The sequence below is a fragment of the Coregonus lavaretus genome (assembly GCF_964263955.1).
Source record: "Coregonus lavaretus genome assembly, chromosome: 10".
Taxonomy (NCBI): domain Eukaryota; kingdom Metazoa; phylum Chordata; class Actinopteri; order Salmoniformes; family Salmonidae; genus Coregonus; species Coregonus lavaretus.
Window position 1 is genome coordinate 57,415,460 of NC_139997.1, and position 22,341 is coordinate 57,437,800.

The window sequence follows — 22,341 nt, forward strand, 5'->3', positions numbered from 1 at the left end:
CTACTGCTGCTAGGTAGCTCTCTCTCTGCTCTCCCCCTCCCCTCTGTCTGTTTTTGATTGCAGGAGTGAAGTCTGGTGTGCGGGAGTCAGGGTTCCAGCTGCAGCTCATTCACCATAATCACCTCAGCCTTTAAGACCCGGTCAAACTTGCCACTCATCGTCAGATCATAGTCAAGACGACCATGTTAGTCTCGCTGCCGACTCAACCTGCTTGTTTTCGCTCTTTGTGTTTTTTGGCCTGTTCTATTTACTTTTCTCCTGTGCCACAGATTATTGGAACCTGACTCCTGCCTCCGCTTCACTCCTGCCACCACCATCCTGCTTTCCACTACCGGACCTCCCTTTTGGACTCACCACGGACACTAGGACATTACGGTACCACACCTGCTCTGACCTGGATCTGTTACCCTCCCTGTAACCCGGACTTGCTCTTCCCCTATTATTGGAAACCTGGACAAATTGAACATTGTAAATAAACCTGTTAAACCTTCTCTGGCTCGGTGTAGTTGTCTGCATTTGGGTTCAAATCCAGTTTAATCATGACAGTATGATCTGACCATGATGAACCCAGCAGACTGTAGCTCGGATACCAACCCAGAGTGCACTCAAATTCGGACTGCCATAGCCAATCAGGGCATTTTACTTGGCCAACATGATACTTTGTTTAAGACTATTTCTGAGAACAGTCAGATGCTGTTTAATCAGATTAAATTACTCACCCATCAAGTGTCTGTCCTTACTACCCAAATTAATAATGCACCCCTCGTTCATGGCATACAAACTGCTCCTCCAGCCCAGATCAGAGAGCCTTTTGTTCCTGCTCCAGAGCGCTATGACGGGAACATGGGAACCTGTGGTGATTTTTTGACTCAATGCTCGCTAGTGTTTGAACAACAGCCCCTCACCTACGCCTCAGAGAGAGCCCGTATTGCCTACCTTATCAACTCTACTAGCGGTTCCGCTCGTTCCTGGGGATCCGCGGTCTGGGAGAGTCAGTCGGACATTTGCAACGCTTACGTTGCCTTCACCACTGAGATGAGGAAGGTTTTCGACCACCCCGTACGGGGCAAGGAGGCTGCTAAACGGTTGTTGTCTCTTCGGCAGGGGTCTCGCAGTGTGGCGGAGATGGCAGTGGAGTTTCGGACGTTAGCGGCAGTGAGTGGATGGAATGACGAGGCATTACAAGGAGTGTTCATTAATGCTTTGTCTGAGACTTTGAAGGATGAATTGGTGTCATATGATGAATCGCCTACGCTGGATAACCTTATTTCACTCACCATCCGGTTGGATAATCGGATTCGGGAGCGCCGCCGGGAGAGGAGTGTTAGTTCCAAGCAACCTGTCTGTCGTCAACCAACTCCTCCCCGCCTCTTCCCTACGGAGAGGGCCGAGTCTTCCCGAGTCGATACGAGGAGCACTGAACCCGAAGCCATGGAGGTGGGTCGTGCACGGTTGTCCTCAGAGGAGCGTGCACGTCGTATTCAGGTTCGGGCCTGCCTGTATTGTGGAGAAGCTGGTCATTTCGTTCCTTCCTGCCCAGTTCGTCCGGGAAAAGGGCCGTCTCATCATTAATGGGAGAAGTTTTGGTGAGCCGAACAGCGGATTCTTCCTCTTCTCCCCGCATTCTGCTCCAGGCATCCCTCCAGTGGCAGGTCCAGGATTTCCCTGTTAGTGCGCTGGTTGACTCTGGTGCCGATGAAAGCTTTTTGGATCGAGAGTTGGCTCAACAAATGGAGTTAGAGACTGTTCCTATGGACCCTCCGCTGCCGGCTAAGGGTCTAAATGGACAATTGTTGACCCGTATTACTCATCAGACTGTCCCTGTTTGTCTCAGAGTGTCGGGTAATCATCAGGAGAGCATTCAATTTCACATAATTGACTGCCCACAGACCCCCCTGGTCCTTGGTATCCCCTGGCTCATAAGACACAATCCACACATTGATTGGGTGACAGGTAGAATTGTTTCATGGAGCACATTTTGTCATGTGAACTGTTTGTGTTCTGCTCAGACCCCTGCCAGCACTGTGCCTCAACCTCCACTGGAGTCCATGGATCTCTCTGCTGTTCCTGACGTGTATCATGACCTGGCATCCGTTTTCTGCAAACACAGAGCTACTTCTCTTCCTCCTCACCAGCCATACGACTGCGCCATTGACCTCCAGCAAGGAGCCCCTCTCCCTAACAGTCGCCTGTACAATCTCTCCCGCCCGGAGACGGAGGCTATGGAGAACTACATGCGGGACTCCTTGGCGGCAGGTATTATTCGTCCTTCCTCGTCACCTGTAGGAGCGGGATTCTTTTTTGTTGGAAAGAAGGATAAGACCCTCAGACCCTGTATTGATTACCGTGGACTTAACAACATCACCATTAAGAACAAGTATTCTCTGCCTTTGATTTATTCTGCTTTTCCCCTCCTTCATGGTGCTACCATCTTTACGAAACTGGATCTACGAAATGCGTATCACCTGGTGCGCATTCGTAAAGGTGATGAATGGAAGACTGCCTTCAACACACCCTTGGGACATTTTGAGTATCTGGTCATGCCTTTTGGTTTGTCTAATGCCCCTGCTGTTTTTCAGGCACTCGTGAATGATGTCCTTCGGGACATGTTGAATCGTTTCGTTTTTGTCTATCTGGATGATATCCTGATTTTCTCAGAGTCCTCCCAGGAACATGAACTGCATGTGCGCCAGGTGTTGCAAAGGTTGTTGGAGAACAAACTATTTGTGAAGATGGAGAAATGTGAATTTCATGTGTCTGAGACCTCTTTTTTGGGTTACATAATAGCTCAGGGGGAGTTGCGGATGGACCCAGCTAAGATCTCTGCGGTCACGGACTGGCCAGCCCCCTCCACCCGCAAACAACTTCAACGATTCCTGGGGTTTGCGAACTTCTACAGGAGGTTCATCAAGGACTACAGCCGCATTGCGGCACCACTCACCGCTCTCACCTCCATCTCACTACCGTTCGATTGGAATGAAGGGGCCGAATCAGCGTTCGAAGAACTGAAACATCGCTTCACCTCGGCTCCCATTCTGATGCAGCCGGACCCCGACCGCCAGTTTGTCGTGGAGGTGGATGCATCCGACACTGGGGTAGGTGCGGTGTTGTCACAACGTTCTCCTGAAGATAACAAACTGCATCCCTGTGCTTTTCTTTCACGGAAGCTTTCTCAGGCAGAGAGGAATTATGATGTTGGCAATCGTGAACTGCTCGCCGTTAAGCTGGCTCTCGAGGAGTGGCGGCATTGGTTGGAGGGGGCGGAACAACCCTTCATCGTTTGGACGGATCACAAGAATCTGGCATACATCCAGTCAGCTAAGCAGCTCAATCCCCGTCAAGCCAGGTGGGCACTATTTTTTGGGAGATTCAATTTTTCTCTGTCTTACCGTCCTGGATCACGCAACGTCAAGCCTGACGCCCTGTCTCGTGTTCATTCTGCTGTTGATACTGGTAGTAACCCTGAACCCATCTTGCCTCCTACCTGCAGTATTGCGGCCATTACATGTGACATCGAAGGGATTGTTAGACAGGCTCAACATCATCAAGCTGACCCTGGGAGTGGTCCTCCTAACCGGTTGTTTGTCCCTGAGTCTGTTCGCTCCCAGGTACTTCAGTGGGCTCACTCGTCTCCCCTTACCTGTCACCCTGGAGTTACTCGGACCCTTGACTTTGTGCGACGGAAGTTCAGGTGGCCCAGGATGGAGGCGGACACTCGAGCCTTCATTGCTGCTTGTACGGTATGTGCACGAAGTAAGAACTCCACCCAGGCCAGTGCTGGTCATCTACGACCTCTGCCAATACCCAGCCGGCCCTGGTCCCACATTGCATTGGATTTTGTCACTGGACTTCCCCCCTCGTCTGGAAAGACTGTGATTGATCATTTTTCTAAGTTTGCTCATTTTTTGGCCCTACCTAAACTGCCCACTGCCAGAGAGACAGCTGATATTTTGGTTGAACATGTGTTCCGCTCTCATGGTCTACCCACTGATATTGTCTCTGACAGGGGTCCCCAGTTTGTCTCCCAGGTATGGAAAGCTTTCTGTAAAGCTTTGGGCATCACATCCAGCCTGTCCTCTGGATATCACCCCCAGACCAACGGGCAAGCCGAGAGAGCGAACCAGGAGATGGAGACCGCTCGCCGCTGTGTCACAGGGTCTAACCCTGGGTCTTGGAGCTCCATGCTCCCCTGGGTGGAATATGCTCATAACACCTTGACTAACGCTTCCTCTGGTTTGTCTCCCTTTCTGTGTGCTCTGGGTTATCAACCTCCCCTGTTCCCTTCTCAAGAGAGGGAACTGGCGGTACCCTCGGTGCAGTCCCACATGCGCCGCTGCTTCAAGGTCTGGAGGAAGGCCAGTGTAGCTCTGTCCCGAGCTTCGTCGTACATGCAGAGGCAAGCCAACCGTCACCGGTCCCAGGCTCCCGGTTACTCTCCTGGTCAAGAGGTATGGCTTAAGTCACGTGATCTTCCATTGAAAGTAGAATCTAAGAAGATGGCGCCGCGTTTTATAGGACCGTTCAAGATACTGTCTATTGTTAACCCCTGCGCGGTTAAACTACAGCTTCCTGCGTCCCTACGGGTTCATTCCACTTTTCATGTGTCCCAGATCAAGCCTGTGTCTGTCAGCCCTCTGTGCCCGCCCTCTCGTCCCCCTCCTCCGCCCAGGATCGTGGGTGGGGGTCCTGTCTACACTGTCCGGCGACTTCTGGATGTTCGCCGCCGGGGTCGTGGTTTCCAGTACCTGGTGGATTGGGAGGGTTATGGTCCTGAGGAATGTTCCTGGGTTCCCAGGAGCTTCATTGTGGATCCTGCTCTGGTCCATGATTTTCATAGGTTACATCCGGATAAACTCCGTCGGCCGCCGGGTGGCGTCCGTAGAGGGGGGGGTACTGTTAGGCCTACTGCTGCTAGGTAGCTCTCTCTCTGCTCTCCCCCTCCCCTCTGTCTGTTTTTGATTGCAGGAGTGAAGTCTGGTGTGCGGGAGTCAGGGTTCCAGCTGCAGCTCATTTACCATAATCACCTCAGCCTTTAAGACCCGGTCAAACTTGCCACTCATCGTCAGATCATAGTCAAGACGACCATGTTAGTCTCGCTGCCGACTCAACCTGCTTGTTTTCGCTCTTTGTGTTTTTTGGCCTGTTCTATTTACTTTTCTCCTGTGCCACAGATTATTGGAACCTGACTCCTGCCTCCGCTTCACTCCTGCCACCACCATCCTGCTTTCCACTACCGGACCTCCCTTTTGGACTCACCACGGACACTAGGACATTACGGTACCACACCTGCTCTGACCTGGATCTGTTACCCTCCCTGTAACCTGGACTTGCTCTTCCCCTATTATTGGAAACCTGGACAAATTGAACATTGTAAATAAACCTGTTAAACCTTCTCTGGCTCGGTGTAGTTGTCTGCATTTGGGTTCAAATCCAGTTTAATCATGACAGAACTGTCCTCTCCAAACATTTGAGCTCATCTGAGGGAGGGAGGCAGTGTTATGTCAGTAGGTCTTTCAGCCAAGTCTGGGCGGGTAACAAGTCTCCAGAGACAATGCTTAACTTCACAACTTGCATTCTGTCGGTCTGTATTGTCTGAACATGACAGTGCAATGATTGCAGCACACAGCTCTGATGTGACGGTCATCTCTGTTTTTGACAGAACCGTTGTTCTGTTAAACTGTTGAGCATGTCATAACACTCAGGGTGACTGGGTCACCTCACCTCTGCACTGGGAAAGGGCTGTGAGGCACGCAGGGTTGCGTTTGTGAGTGTATGTGTGTGTGTGTGTCTGGACGTGCATACCTATGTGCGTGTTTGTGTGGGTCAGAGAAACAGAGTGTACTGTATGTACTGTAAAAGGAGGAGTATGTGTGAGTGTGTAAACCTTTGTAGCTATGGGATGGCTGGGTGTTGGAGTGTGTGTAACAGCAGAGCTGAAAAGACAGGCTGTGCCTGGGGGAGGAAGAGGAGCGTCGGGGCATCTGGTCACACTGATCACATCTGCCTTGGGCCTGGAGGTCTGACCCATTCAAGACCATGTCTCACTGCAGACACACAGACAGGAGGACAGGGGTCTAGCCAAGGATTACACAGTGATCCTTCCCCACTAATGGAGGCTCCTCAGAGGAGGAAGGGAGGGACCATTCTCCTCAGTGAATTTCATACAAATAAAAATTGTAAAACGTTAAAAAAGTTATCCTTTTTAGATAAAGCTTTACTAAATATATTCACGTCACCAAATAATTGATTAAAACACACTGTTTTGCAATGAAGGTATACAGTAGCCTCAACAGCACTCTGTAGGGTAGCAACATGGTGTAGCTGGAGGACACCTACAGTGAGGGAAAAATATATTTGATCCCCTGCTGATTTTGTACGTTTGCCCACTGACAAAGACATGATCAGTCAATAAATTGAATGGTAGGTTTATTTGAACAGTAAGAGACAGAATAACAACAAAATAATCCAGAAAAACGCATGTCAAAAATGTTATAAATTGATTTGCATTTTAATGAGGGAAATAAGTATCTGACCCCTTTGCAAAACATGACTTAGTAACATAACGTAACGTTACTGCATGATTGTAGCAGGTTTACTAATGCTTTAGTTCTATTAGCTATGTTGTCTATGACGTTACTTTAGCTAATATGGTGACAACGATGTAGAGGTCATGATATGGTTTGGCTTGGAAAGGTTTTGTCCCCTGGTCACATACAGCATTGAAGTCCACAAGCGAAGGGAAAAGGTGAGAGGAGGAGAGCACGTAGATGCGAAAAGGAATACAACGTGGCTGCTATGAAAGTGAACTGTGTTTACATGTGATCAGGGGTGTATAGATTCTGCCAATTCTGTTGAAAAATGTTTCTTAAACGGAAGCAAACGAAACGGGGATAAACATATCTGAATTTGTCAAATAGAAACTCTCGTTTGCAACTGTTAGACTAATAATTACACCCTAGATCAGCTAGATGCAGGCAAGAGTGTGCAAGGCAGTATTGAATGTGTTACTGTCTGTCCATGTGTCACTGTCTTGTCACCTCAAATGTTTCTCTCGACCTGTGTGTACCTACGTTGTAAACTTTCATTCATAGGCTAGGTTGTAGCAACCTCATGATGTGTATAGGAGAAATGTGAGTATCATGTAGTAGCCTAAACCTATCAATGTTACATTGAACTGGGTGAATGGAATATGAATGACAGTCATCCAATATGCTGTAATAGAAATAAGGTCATGCTTGTGAAATAAAAAAAGTATCCTCTCTCATCTTAAACGGCACCGACCGCCACTGGTGTGCACACACGTACATACTCTATGTATGCGCACACATTTTCTTTAATTAACTTGATATCACCCTGGCTACTGGCAAAAGATGTGCTGTCAGAAGAAGCCAGATTACATTTAATTATATTAAAACCCATCTTAACCCTTTCACAACTCACCTATCTACAGAAGCCTCTGTATGACATAGGTAAGTATGCAATATTTGTCCAGTAACTTACTTTAACATGCTGTGAAACGTTACAGTAATGTTAGAGGTGCATCACACATTCTTCCAGCAATAGAAGTGGAGCGTATGAGGCTGAGAGTGAGAGGGGCGAGGCCTGGCGAAGGTGTTCCTAATCAACACTGCCACTTCTTCACTGCCTCACGCAATCCCTCAGTAAAACTCTCTTAAATATTAGATTGCCTCTGTGAATGGGAGAGAATCCCATCGGCTTTACACAGGGGAGAACAAAAAGGTTAGTGTTCGCTCTAAATCTATCTGTCATGTATACGCTGAGTATACTAAACATAAGGAACACCTTTCTAATATTGAGTTGCACCTCCCCCTTTTGCCATCAGAATAGCCTCAATTCATCGGTGTATGGACTCTACAAGGTGTCGAAAGCGTTCCACAGGGATGCTGGCCCATATTGACTCGAATGCTTCCCACAATTGTGTCAAGTTGGCTGGATGTCCTTTGGGTGGTGGACCATTCTTGATACCAAAGGGAAACTGTTGAGCATTAAAATCCCAGCAGCGTTGTAGTTCTTGATACAAACCGGTGCGCCTGGCACCTACTACCATACCCTGTTCAAAGGCACTTAAATATTTTGTCTTGCCAATTCACCCTCTGAATGGCACACATACACAATCCATGTATCAATTGTCTCAAGGCGTGAAAATCCTTCTTTAACCTGACTCCTCCCCTTCATCTACACTGATTGAAGTGGATTTAACAAGTGACATCAACAAGGAATCATAGTTTTCACCTGAATTCACCTGGTCAGTCTGTCATGGAAAAAGCAGGTGTTGTTAATGTTTTATATACTAAGTGTACATAATGAATGAATTAATTAATTAATGATGAATAGATGGATGGATTAATGCAGCTGTATGTCTGTGAAGCTAATCAGTAATCATGTAATCTGTAATCAACATGTATTAAGACGACACACGCAGACATTAACCTCAGAAGTTAAACTAGGCGTTGAGCGGCTCCTGTGAGTTGCAATGTGACGAGCCCTTTCTGAGTGGCAGTGGTGACATTTACAGAGAACAAATACATTTTACCATGAATAAATAGCTGGGGTCTGCCCACAAAGCTGCTACTTCCGTCTCCCATTGCTCATGTAAAGATGTTGTTCTTCAAAGTCATGTTTCGATCTGGCTGTTTGGAGATTATCATCATTATACACAACATGGCAGGTCTGCTAGTTACCGCATTCTCTGCCAAATAACATCCTGCCAAACGCAGCTGGCCAACCAGTCTTTAAACTGCTCCCTCAGAGCTGTTGTCTATATATAACATTTGAGTTGTTGCACTGCAGGTCTTCTCACTGAACTCCCCAGTATGGGTAGCTAGTTGACCTTTCTATTTATACTGACCTTCAGGTGACCTTTCACAATCCCCCACATCTCTGCTCCAAATTAGACCCATCCAGAGATACAGAACCATCACTGTAGTGTACATACTCGCTCAGCCTCACATTGCACACCGTGAAATGTATGCAATAATGAAGAACCTACATGTGTATACAAAACATTAAGAACACCTGCTTTTTCCATGACAGACTGACCAGGTGAATCCAGGTGAAAGCTATGATCCCTTATTGATGTCACTTGTTAAATCCACTTCAATCAGTGTAAATGAAGGGGAGGAGACAGGTTAAAGAAGGATTTCGAAGCCTTGAGACAATTGATACATGGATTGTGTATGTGTGCCATTCAGAGGGTGAATGGGCAAGACAAAATATTTAGGTGCCTTTGAACAGGGTATGGTAGTAGGTGTCAGGCACACAGGTTTGTATCAAGAACTGCAACGCTGCTGGAATTTTCACGCTCAAAAGTTTCCCATGTGTATCAACAACGGTCCACCACCCAAATGACATCCAGCCAACTTGACACAACTGTGGGAAGCACTGTAGTCAACATGGGCCAACATCCCTTTGGAATGCTTTCGACACCTTGTAGAGTCCATGCCCTGACGAATTGAGGCTGTTCTGAGGGCAAAAGGGAGAGGGGTGGGGGTGGGGGGGTGCAACTCAATATTAGGGAAGTGTTCCTTATGTTTGGTATCCTCAGTGTAGATGTCACGCCCTGGCTCTGGGGACTCTTAAATGTTGAGCCAGGGTGTGGATTTGCTATGTTTAGTTTTTCTAGGTTTTTGTTCTAGATCGTTTGATCTATGTTGGCCAGGGTGGTTCCCAATCAGAGGCAGCTGTAGCTCGTTGTCTATGATTGGGGACCATACTTAGGCAGCCTGTTTTGCACTAGTCTTTGTGGGATCTTGATCCGTAAAGGTTTGTTGTGTTATAACCTCAGGACTTCACGTATCGTTTGTTTGTTGTTTTTGTCATTAAGTACGTTAAATAAAAGTATGTACGCTTATCACGCTGTGCCTTGGTCCGTGTCTTCAGTCAACGATCGTGACAGTAGATTCTTGTCATAAACAATCTCAGTATGACAAAGAGCGGAGCACAAGAGTCTTCAAACTAATTGGAGAGGTGTTCTTATATAAGTAGTGCCTCCAGTGTGCTACGTTACTGATTAAGAGACCCCCTACGTGTGAACGTAGCTCATCTGTGTTCTGGCCCCATGAGTAAAGAACTCCTCATCCCACTGAGTTCTTTCATCACTGTCTGACCCACTGAGGTAGCAAGGAGGTGAATCCCCACTGGGTCAGGCAGGCCTCCTCTCCTCTGACAGCCTAGGAGATGAAGGCAAATCACCCAAGCAAGTCAACTGAGGAGAGGGGACACTTAAATGTTGGACAAAATAGCAGATAAGAGAAGATCAACACATTTGTAAAGATTTGATTTAGACCAATCACCCATCTGCAGTACACCACCTGGTTGGAGAGTACAAAGGGACAGAGGAAAATAAACATGTACAGTACAAATTAAGACGGACTGCTTGGGATGTTCTTCTCCTGAAGCTTAACCATTCTGGCAGGGCTAAACGGCCGCATCTATGACAGGGAAAACAACATCTGTCACAGGCAGCTTTCTGCAAATGTAATCTAATTTGAGCCCATTAGTTCCCCCAAAGTAAAAGGATACACATGTCCTACCTAAATGTCAGACAGTGGCTGAGGAGCCAGCAGTTAGCGCAAGCCAAGCGCCCAGAGGAGGAGGCAGTGAGCCATCAGCAGGAATGTCACCAGACTGACCTGCACTATTGTTCTGGTAAAGAATCCCCATATGACTTTATGAAGGAATAAATGTATAATTTACAAGTGTTAACTGAGCCTAGGTGACAATGGAATATAAAAGAACAAAGGATGCCAGGCGAGGGTCAGGGTATCTTTAGCTGCAGGCAGGCAGGGATGCAGGACACAGTACAGTATGGTTAGTTGGAAACAAAGGCACAGGGCAGAGAATTGTGATCATGAGAATGGAACTCCTGTCCTATGCCAAGGGAGCAGCGCATAAGGAACCACATAGATACGGCCAAAAGCAATTGCAATCCAATATGTATCTGTCATTTTCTTTCTATGAGATACACAGGTGGCACAATGTCAAGTGGTCCACCCGAAAGGGTTATTTTATTGTTAACTCACTTGAAGGAATGCATCCTGTAAGAACCATAACCGAATCTATCTAATTTCTCAAATTCTTCTTTTGAAATTGACATGTCTATTCACAGAGAATCAGCATGAAAAATAAACCCTCTTTTGTGTCACAAAAATACCCCTATCTCCTCTCTGAGGAGCGTCTGCTGATGTCCCGGTCTGCCCTTATAAGAGCACAACAACAAGCCCCTCCAACAGCAGCCTCCTGGCCCAGACTGGACTCTGTGTCCTGGGGCTTGACCTGGGCTAGGTACCCCTGGCCTGGGTCTGGCCTGGACCCCATGACTACTGCCTTGGGTTGTGAATAGAACAAAGCCTCCTCAAGGCCCAGTCCAGCCATACTGTCTGTCGGTCAGTCTGTCACTCTGCTCTGCTTCTGTTCTGTTCTGCAGGATGCCTCTGTATCCTGTCTGCTGATGACACATCTCCGCTGTCTTCACTGTGGGGTAACTATTCTAACTACCTTTGTTCTTGACCTTTTTCATCACCATGTGGAAGGGGGTTTGGGGGGACAATGCATTTCATCACACTGGAGGATCTATCTTTAGCAGAGTGCAGTTGCAGTAGATTGATAATGGTCACCTGCCTTTATCAGTTCAAATGTTTTTACGCATTACCTGGGTTACAGGTATTTTCATTTCCTTGGTATTTATCTTGTTGTAATACATTGCATGGAGGATCTCACCGTTAACAAATACTGTATTACTGCTAAATCAAGTACAACAATGAAATAACACAATTCAAGATTATGTCTGCTGATGATGACGCACTGTAATACTGATGAATGAGGAAGGATGCTAACGTTGTTAATAGAAACACTACAGGTAACAGTGGGGGTAGAAAACAGACCACCTACCTTGGTGAGATGTCACAGCCCTGCTGCATGAAGGCGCCCAGCGAGAACCACAAGCTGTTGAATATCCCAAACTCATTGGTGTGCCCTTCGCCCTGCCCCTGTCCCTGTCCCTGTCCTTGGCCCTGGTTTTGGCCCTGTTGGGACTGGGACTGACCTGGCTCTCTCCTGGGACTGGAGGACGATGGCTGGTTGTGCTGCGGTCTCTGCTGCTGCTCTTGACCCTCCTCCCCATCTGAGTCGTCCCCCTGCCACTCGTACGGGCTGAAGCGGCTGACCAGGAAGAGAACCACGCTCACGCCGATGTAGGCAAACACAATGCACATCCAGATCTCGTAGGCCAGAGGATCCAGGAAGGAAAATACTCCAGGTTTGGACTTGGTAGGCTTCTTGATCATGATGGAGATGCCTAGGGACATGAAGGGCTTGGAGAAGTCGATCACCTCCTCTCTCACCAGGGTGATGGTCAATGGGGCTACTGCCACGTCTGCTTTCTAGGAGGCAAGGAGATAATGATGTGTTTATCTATGTATCCCTCAATGTATAATTCACCAACAGTATCCCTACACTCAGAAATCCCATCTCTGTACTCGTCCTTCCACCCATAAAGTCTTCAAGTGGAGATGACAAAAGTATTTCCTTAAGGTGAGGTGAAGGAATGTAACTAACTATTCCCATGGGCAGGGATTAGCATACACATCAGTAATAGTAAACTCTCTTTCCATAAGAGAGGACTTTCTGAGATAACTCTCTCTAGAGAGCTCCGGCTTACATAAACACTGAGTCTTTTCAAGCTGAATAATAATGAATCGCTTTCAAGAAATATTAGGCTTACTACTCTGAGAGAAAAAACAAAAACCCTCAAGCGAGACATGATTTGGTTGAGTCCACCCAGCACCTCTGTCATTGTATGGACAGAACATATTCTACAGTACCCTAGACCAAACTGTTAGAGCGTATATTTCATATCAAGTTCCTGAGGGCAGAGAAATAGGGTTTGACATGATTCCCATGAAAAATTGAAGATATGTGAAGTGACAGTTCTGTAAGGAACATTTCAACAACAAACTTCCTGGAATAAACATCCAGCTGCCGTGTTGTGCTCATGCTGTTGCCTGTTACCCAACTTTTGGGGGGTAACGGGCAGCAGCTTTTGACTATTTGGTACCTTACCACTTCAACATTGGCAGCCTATCTGGGCCCATCTGCATTGTGTAGTTATGTTTTGACATTGAGGGAGCTGCTAAACGTTTAAAGTGAGGGGTACAGACCTTTGTCAGAATATATCTTAGAGCTCGTAGGGACACATTGTGTCCTGGCTGAAGCCAAGCTGTGACACACTTCTCCAACACATTGTTATTCTTATCACAAATCATTTATGTCAACCCTACATAGTATTGGAAAGAAATGAACTGCACTACAGTATGTCCTTTGGCTACGGCAGCAACATAATGTACAATGTAGATCTGTGTGTGTTCCAGATTTCAAATAACACAACAGAACAGTAGTTATACTAAAGGCCACATTGAATTTGTTGTATGTATTTAGTATGTGACAAACACCCACTAATGAAATCATTGCACATGTCTTTTGCAGACATTTGTTTGGTTAAAAATAGGTTTAAAGTAGTGTCTGGTTGAATATTGAAGCATATCACTGGGGAAGAGCTATAGTGAAGGTTGTGATAAAGGATGGTACAATGGTGTGTACTGTTGCAAATATTGTACCACATTTGTACCATTTTATTTTAGTTACTGCAACTTTATAAACTGAACGAGCGGTTACATAAAAAAATGAGTCAGGCTGTGTCAAATTAAAAAGCAATTATTGTCCTTGCCATTGGATGAATTCCATGGACTGCTGTGTTGTCTGAGAGTGTATGATAAACACATTTATCCTCTCAGAGCCTAGTGAGGTGCCCAGTATGTTCATGAGATGGTTACTAACCCCATAAACCAGCTCGCCCACCATCCCGTTCCACATCTTGGACTCAGCATCTCTGGCTCCGTACTTGCCATCGCTTACGACCTCTAGCTTATAGGTGTAGCCCACATGCTTGGCGATCTCGGCGGCCAGCTCCACACAATAGCCCTCATACTTATCGTTCCCCACCAGCTGCTCATGGTTCTTCTTTAGCATCACATATGGAGATTCCTTGGAAACATGAAGGACAACATTGATGTCTGGTTCTTTTTGAAATTTTCGTCACACTTTGCATGCATTCACCATGACTCTTTCATTCATTTTTAAAAGGGCCACTTATTATGAAGCTTTCGACCTTTCTTTGGGATAACGAACACACGGTACGTTATAATTTATCACCTTTTATACAAACATTGGGCAGTGGTATAGTGCTATTTTTTTGGGATGTCATCATTTCTCAATCAAAGTTTGTACCGACAGGTGTAGCATATTGAATATCATTGTAGAATAGGCCTATGCATAAAATGCATCCTCCAATTGCAACATTTGCCCATGACCACACAAAGTATTAAGAAAATCTTCTATTTTTAATATCCTTAAAGAACAAGTTAGGCATAGGCCTACCTAATTTCAAAATAGGCCATCATCACTGTCAATCGTGAATGATAATTCTTCACGTTTTACCGGTGAAATGTCCAAACTGCATGCCAATCATTTGATCTCAGTCAGTTTCATGGGAATATAACAGAAAACACTTGCTACTTCTACTGCTCTTTCCTCATCTGATCATGTGTTCTCGCATACCCCGAGAGAATCTGGTCAGCACGGCGGTGGCACAGGAATCCACATCTCTCCCAAGTGAACATTCTCTCTTTTCCCCCTGACCCATCTGTCTATCTCCTCATTTGAATTCCATGCTGTCACAGTCACTAGCCCATTCAAGCTTAACATCCTTGTCATTTATCGCCCTCCAGGTTCCCTTGGAGAGTTCATCAATGAGCTTGACGCCTTGGTAAGTTCCTTTCCTGAGGATGGCTCACCCCTCACAGTTCTGGGTGACTTTATCCTCCCTACGTCTGCCTTTGACTCATTTCTCTCTGTCTCCTTCTTTCCACTCCTTTCCTCTTTTGACCTCACCCTCACACCGTCCCCCCATACTCACAAGGCAGGCAATACGCTTGACCTCATCTTTACTAGATGCTGTTCTTCTATTAATCTCACTGCAACTCTCCTCCAAGTCTCCGACCACTACTTCGTATCCTTTTCTCTCTCGCTCTCCTCCAACACTACTCACTCTGCCCCTACTCAGATGGTAATGTGCCGTCGCAACCTTCGCTCTCTCTCTCCTGCTACTCTCTCCTCTTCCATCCTATCATCTCTTCCCTCTGCTAAATCCTTCTCCCTCCAATCTCCTGATTCTGCCTCCTCAACCCTCCTCTCCTCCCTCTCTGAATCTTTTGACTCTCTATGTCCCCTATCCTCCCAGCCGGCTCGGTCCTCCCCTGCTGCTCCGTGGCTTGACGATTCATTGCGAGCTCACAGAACAAGGCTCTGGGCAGCCGAGCGGAAATGGAGGAAAACTAGACTCCCTGCGGACCTGTCATCTTTCCACTCCCTCCTCTCTACATTCTCTTCCTCAGTTTCTGCTGCTTAAAGCCACTTTCTACCACTCTATATTTCAATCCTCTGCCTCTAACCCTAGGAAGCTCTTTGCCACCTTCTCCTCCCTGCTGAATCCTCCTCCTCCCTCTCTGTGGATGACTTCGTCAACCATTTTGAAAAGAAGGTTGACGACATCCATCTCATTCAACTGAGACTGCTCTTCTCTGTGTCACGGAGGCTCTCCACACTGCTAAAGCTAACTCTCTCTCCTCTGCTCTAGACCTATCTGCTGCCTTTGATACTGTGAACCATCAGATCCTCCTCTCCACCCTCTCCGAGTTGGGCATCTCCAGGGCGGCTCACTCTTGGATTGCGTCCTACCTGACAGGTCGCTCCTACCAGGTGGTGTGGCGAGAATCTGTCTCCGCACCACGTGCTCTCACCACTGGTGTCCCCCAGGGCTCAGTTCTAGGCCCTCTCCTATTCTCTCTATACACCAAGTCACTTGGCTCTGTCATATCCTCACATGGTCTCTCCTATCATTGCTACGCAGATGACACACAATTAATCTTCTCCTTTCCCCCTTCTGATAACCAGGTAGTGAATCAGATCTCTGCATGTCTGGCAGACATATCAGTGTGGATGTCGGATCACCACCTCAAGCTGAACCTCGGCAAGACGGAGCTGCTCTTCCTCCCGGGGCAGGACTGCCCGCTCCATGATCTCGCCATCACGGTTGACAACTCCGTTGTGTCCTCCTCCCAGAGTGCAAAGAACCTTGGCGTGACCCTGGACAACACCCTGTCTTTCTCCGCTAACACCAAAGCGGTGACCCGATCCTGTAGGTTCATGCTCTACAACATTCGCAGAGTACGACCCTACCTTACACAGGAAGCGGCACAGGTCCTAATCCAGGCACTTGTCATCTCCCGTCTGGATTACTGCAACTTGCTGATGGCTGGGCTCCCTGCCTGTGCAATTAAACCCCTACAACTCATCCAGAACGCTGCAGCCCGTCTGGTGCTCAACCTTCCCAAGTTCTCTCACGTCACCCCGCTCCTCCCCACACTCCACTGGCTTCCAGTTGAAGCTTGCATCTGCTACAAGACCATGGTGCTTGCCTACGGAGCTGTGAAGGGAACAGCACCTCCTTACCTTCAGTCTCTGATCAGTCCCTACACCCAAACGAGGGCATTGCGTTCTTCCACCTCTGGCCTGCTGGTCCCCCTGCCTCTGCGGAAGCACAGTTCCCACTCGGCCCAGTCAAAACTGTTCGCTGCTCTGGCACCCCAATGGTGGAACAAGCTCCCTCACGACGCCAGGACAGCGGAGTCACTGACCACCTTCCGGAGACACTTAAAACCCTACCTCTTTAAGGAATACCTGGGATAGTATAAAAGTAATCATTCTACCCCCACCCCCCACCCCACCCCCACAAATAAATAAATAATAATAATAATAATAATAATAATAATAATAATGATACAAAAAATACATAAAAAAATATATAAAAATTTGAAGAAAAAAAAAATATATACACACAGTGGGGGAAAAAAGTATTTAGTCAGCCACCAATTGTGCAAGTTCTCCAACTTAAAAAGATGAGAGAGGCCTGTAATTTTCATCATAGGTACACGTCAACTATGACAGACAAATTGAGAAAAAAAATTATCCAGAAAATCACATTGTAGGATTTTTAATGAATTTATTTGCAAATTATGGTGGAAAATAATTATTTGGTCAATAACAAAAGTTTCTCAATACTTTGTTATATACCCTTTGTTGGCAATGACACAGGTCAAACGTTTTCTGTAAGTTCACAAGGTTTTCACACACTGTTGCTGGTATTTTGGCCCATTCCTCCATGCAGATCTCCTCTAGAGCAGTGATGTTTTGGGGCTGTCGCTGGGCAACACGGACTTTCAACTCCCTCCAAAGATTTTCTATGGGGTTGAGATCTGGAGACAGGCTAGGCCACTCCAGGACCTTGAAATGCTTCTTACGAAGCCACACCTTCGTTGCCCGGGCGGTGTGTTTGGGATCATTGTCATGCTGAAAGACCCAGCCACGTTTCATCTTCAATGCCCTTGCTGATGGAAGGAGGTTTTCACTCAAAATCTCACGATACATGGCCCCATTCATTCTTTCCTTTACACGGATCAGTCATCCTGGTCCCTTTGCAGAAAAACAGCCCCAAAGCATGATGTTTCCACCCTCATGCTTCACAGTAGGTATGGTGTTCTTTGGATGCAACTCAGCATTCTTTGTCCTCCAAACACGACGAGTTGAGTTTTTACCAAAAAGTTATATTTTGGTTTCATCTGACCATATGACATTCTCCCAATCCTCTTCTGGATCATCCAAATGCACTCTAGCAAACTTCAGACGGGCCTGGACATGTACTGGCTTAAGCAGGGGACACGTCTGGCACTGCAGGATTTGAGTCCCTGGCGGAGTAGTGTGTTACTGATGGTAGGCTTTGTTACTTTGGTCCCAGCTCTCTGCAGGTCATTCACTAGGTCCCCCCGTGTGGTTCTGGGATTTTTGCTCACCGTTCTTGTGATAATTTTGACCCCACGGGGTGAGATCTTGCATGGAGCCCCAGATCGAGGGAGATTATCAGTGGTCTTGTATGTCTTCCATTTCCTAATAATTGCTCCCACAGTTGATTTCTTCAAACCAAGCTGCTTACCTATTGCAGATTCAGTCTTCCCAGCCTGGTGCAGGTCTACAATTTTGTTTCTGGTGTCCTTTGACAGCGCTTTGGTCTTGGCCATAGTGGAGTTTGGAGTGTGACTGTTTGAGGTTGTGGACAGGTGTCTTTTATACTGATAACAAGTTCAAACAGGTGCCATTAATACAGGTAACGAGTGGAGGACAGAGGAGCCTCTTAAAGAAGAAGTTACAGGTCTGTGAGAGCCAGAAATCTTGCTTGTTTGTAGGTGACCAAATACTTATTTTCCACCATAATTTGCAAATAAATAAATTAAAAATCCTACAATGTGATTTTCTGGAGAAAAAAAATCTCAATTTGTCTGTCATAGTTGAAAATTACAGGCCTCTCTCATCTTTTTAAGAGGGAGAACTTGCACAATTGGTGGCTGACTAAATACTTTCTCCCCCCCCCCACTGTATATACACACACACATACACATATCCTTTAAAAAATATATTTCCCTTTATTACTTTCCAACCCCAAGTTGCTGGATATTGGCGGGAACTGGAACACGCTGTTGTAAACGTCGATCCAGAGCATCCCAAACATGCTAAATGGGTGACATGTCTGGTGAGTATGCAGGCCATGGAAGAACTGGGATATTTTCAGCTTCCAGGAATTGTCTACAGATCCTTTTGACATGGGACCATGCATTATCATGCTGAAAGATGAGGTGATGGCTGTGGATGAATGGCATGACATCAGGATCTCGTTATGGTATCTCTGTGCATTTAAATTGGCCTCGATAAAATGCAATTGTGTTTGTTGTCCGTAGCTTATGCCTGCCCATACCGTAACCCCACAGCCGCCATGGGGCACTCTGTTCACAACATTGACATAAGCAAACCACTTGACCACACGACGCTATACATGTGGTCTGCGGTTGTGAGGCCTGTTGGACGTACTGCCAAATTCTCTAAAACAACGTTGGAGGCGGCTTATGGTAGAGAAATGAACAATAAATTATCTGGCAACAGCTCTGGTGGACATTCCTACAGTCAGCATGCCAATTCCACGCTCCCTCAAAACTAGAGACATCTGTGGCATGGTGTTGTGACAGAACTGCATATTTGAGATTGGCCTTTTACTGTGCACAGCACAAGGTGCACCTGTTTAATGATCATGCTGTTTAATCAGCTTCTTGATATGCTACACCTGTCAGGTGGATGGATTATCTTGGCAAAGGAGAAATGCTCACTAACAGGGATGTAAACAAATTTGTGCACAATTCTTGAGAAAATAAACTTTTTTGAGTATGGACAATGTCAGTGATTTTATAGTTTAGCTCGTGAATCACGGGACCAACACTTTATATGTTGCATTTATATTTTTGTGCAGTGTATATTTGGTTCTGTTATGTAAAATACTAATGCATCATTATGTGATCTTGCGCGACATTGATTCAGCTTTGATCTAACTTTACTAACCGAGCATCATTGTGAGAAGTGAGAAGCTTCTATTTGTAATAATAATAATAATAATAATAATAATAATAATAAGTAATGACTAATAGGCAACATACAGTGCCTTGCAAAAGTATTCATCCCTCTTGGCATTTGTCCTATTTTGTTGCATTACAACCTGTAATTTAAATGGATTTTTTTGGGGATTTCATGTAATGGACATATACAAAATAGACGAAATTGGTGTAGTGAAATGAAAAAAATTACTTGTTTCAAACAATTCTAAAACATAAATAACGGAATAGTGGTTTGTGCATATGTATTAACCCCCTTTGCTATGAAGCCCCTAAATAAGATCTGGTGCAACCAATTACCTTCAGAAGTCACATAATTAGTTAAATAAAGTCCACCTGTGTGCAATCTAAGTGTCACATGATCTGTCACATGATCTCAGTATATATATACCTGAGTCTGCAACACCACTAAGCAAGGGGCACCACCAAGCAAGCACCATGAAGACCAAGGAGCTCTCCAAACAGGTCAGGGACAAAGTTGTGGAGAAGTACAGATCAGTGTTGGGTTATAAAAAAATATCCAAAACTTTGAACGCCCACGGAGCACCATTAAATCCATTATTCAAAAATGGAAAGAATATGGCACCACAACAAACCTGCCAAGAGAGGGCCGCCCACCAAAACTCATGGACCAGGCAAGGAGGTCATTAATCAGAGAGGCAACAAAGAGACCAAAGATAACCCTGAAGGAGCTGCAAAGCTCCACAGCGGAGATTGGAGTATCTGTCCATAGGACCACTTTAAGCAGTAGACTCCACAGAGCTGGGCTTTACGGAAGAGTGGCCAGAAAAAAGCCATTGCTTAAAGAAAAAAATAGGCAAACACATTTGGTGTTCGCCAAAAGCCATGTGGGAGACTCCCCAAACATATGGAAGAAGGTACTCTGGTCAGATGAGACAAAAATTGAGCTTTTTGGCCATCAAGAAAAACGCTGTCTGGCGCAAACCCAACACCTCTCATCACCCCGAGAACACCATCCCCACAGTGAAGCATGGTGGTGGCAGCATCATGCTGTGGGGATGTTTTTCATAGGCAGGGACTGGGAAACTGGTCAGCATTAAAGGAATGATGGATGCCGCTAAATACAGGGAAATTCTTGACGGAAACCTGTTTCAGTCTTCCAGAGATTTGAGACTGGGACGGAGGTTCACCTTCCAGCAGGACAATGACCCTAATCATACTGCTAAAGCAACACTCGAGTGGTTTAAGGGGAAACATTTAAATGTCTTGGAATGGCCTAGTCAAAGCCCAGACCTTAATCCAATTGAGAATCTGTGGTATGACTTAAAGATTGCTGTACACCAGCAGAACCCATCCAACTTGAAGGAGCTGGAGCAGGTTTGCCTTGAAGAATGGGCAAAAATCCCAGTGGCTAGATGTGCCAAGCTTATAGAGACATAACCCAAGAGACTTGCAGCTGTAATTGCTGCAAAAGGTGGCTCTACAAAGTATTGACTTGGGGGGGGTGAATAGTTATGCACACTCAAGTTCTGTTTTTTTGTCTTATTTCTTGTTTGTTTCACAATAAAAAATATTTTACATCTTCAAAGTGGTAGACATGTTGTGTAAATCAAATGATTTAAACCCCCCCCCAAAAAATCAAATTTAATTCCAGGTTGTAAGGCAACAAAATAGGAAAAATGCCAAGGGGGGTGAATACTTTCGCAAGCCACTGTATCTTGATGAGGGTTATTTTAAGCGATTTGAAAGCCCTTTGAATCACGGTGGTGAAAGGACAGCACCGTAACCAAGTGGTCACATATCATTCTGGGTTCCACTGCGCAAGAGGGGGTCCGTGGAGTTTTATGAACATCAAGGCAGACACGCTGTGAATTTGGATCCTAGATCTAGTTGGTGTGATGATAAAGTTCATGTGGTGGATCAGTTTGTCTGCATACGCAATAGAGGTGGTACGTTTCTATAAGCTAAGCACTCGGACAGTAGGGCGAGTTCAAGTGCGTCGTACATTAGCCCCAAGTCCATAATAAACTGTTTTGAGGACAGCCGTTTTAGCAACCCCTGGTAGAGTTTTCTGTCTGTCTTGCTATGTTGGATTTAGCCCGCTCAAAGTGGTAAAGTGTCCGACCGACGGGCCTCTGCACACACGCCTACAGTTACTCATCATTAGCGCCCCCGCCAGAGAGAGAAGACAAAGAAGAAACCACATTTAATCATTTAATCTTAGTGGTAATAATATCAGAATAAAATGTACTGAAATATTTTTAACAGCTCAGTGTATTCTCAAATTGAAAAAAGTGAGGGAGTGCCGCTCCCCCGTGCTATGGCAGCACTACATCCCTGACCATGGGGCTTCACACCAATTTATGTAAATGTATTTGTGTAGCCTACACGAAGGGGCCTTCAAATGGCATTATTCATGGCCACCCTCTCGCACCTTCTCCTTAGTGTGGGTTGATTCAGATCTGATGGGTGAGCAGCGCTCCTGCTATTTCTGGCTGGCCAGGCCTGGGTGACTGTAAAGGGGCTGTGTGGAGCTCTGCCCTCCAGATAAAGCAGAACAGAGCTGCTGTGAAAACAGCCCTTATGGCAAGGCCATAGGTGGACACAGCATAGCGTACAATCTGGAAATAGACCATAGTGTGGCCGAGATGGTGGTTTCAAAAGGATAGTATTAAGAGTTCAGATTAGCCCAGAAGCATTTTGAGACACGTAAGGGCTCTCCCTCCCTGATCCCTTGACTTGACCCACTGATATT

The 22,341-nt window shown here is 46.0% G+C and overlaps 1 protein-coding gene across 1 annotated transcript in view; it reads right to left on the reverse strand.

Moving 5' to 3' along the window:
- Positions 1-22,341, reverse strand: part of LOC311136242 (glutamate receptor 1-like) — a gene marked incomplete at both ends in the record, with an annotated part of 108,270 nt that overhangs the window by 14,317 nt on the left and 71,612 nt on the right. The window contains 2 exons of the mRNA XM_084170373.1: positions 11,911-12,401; positions 13,855-14,061. Coding sequence (XP_084026499.1) covers positions 11,911-12,401; positions 13,855-14,061 — 698 coding nt within the window. The remainder of the gene's footprint in view (positions 1-11,910; positions 12,402-13,854; positions 14,062-22,341) is intronic.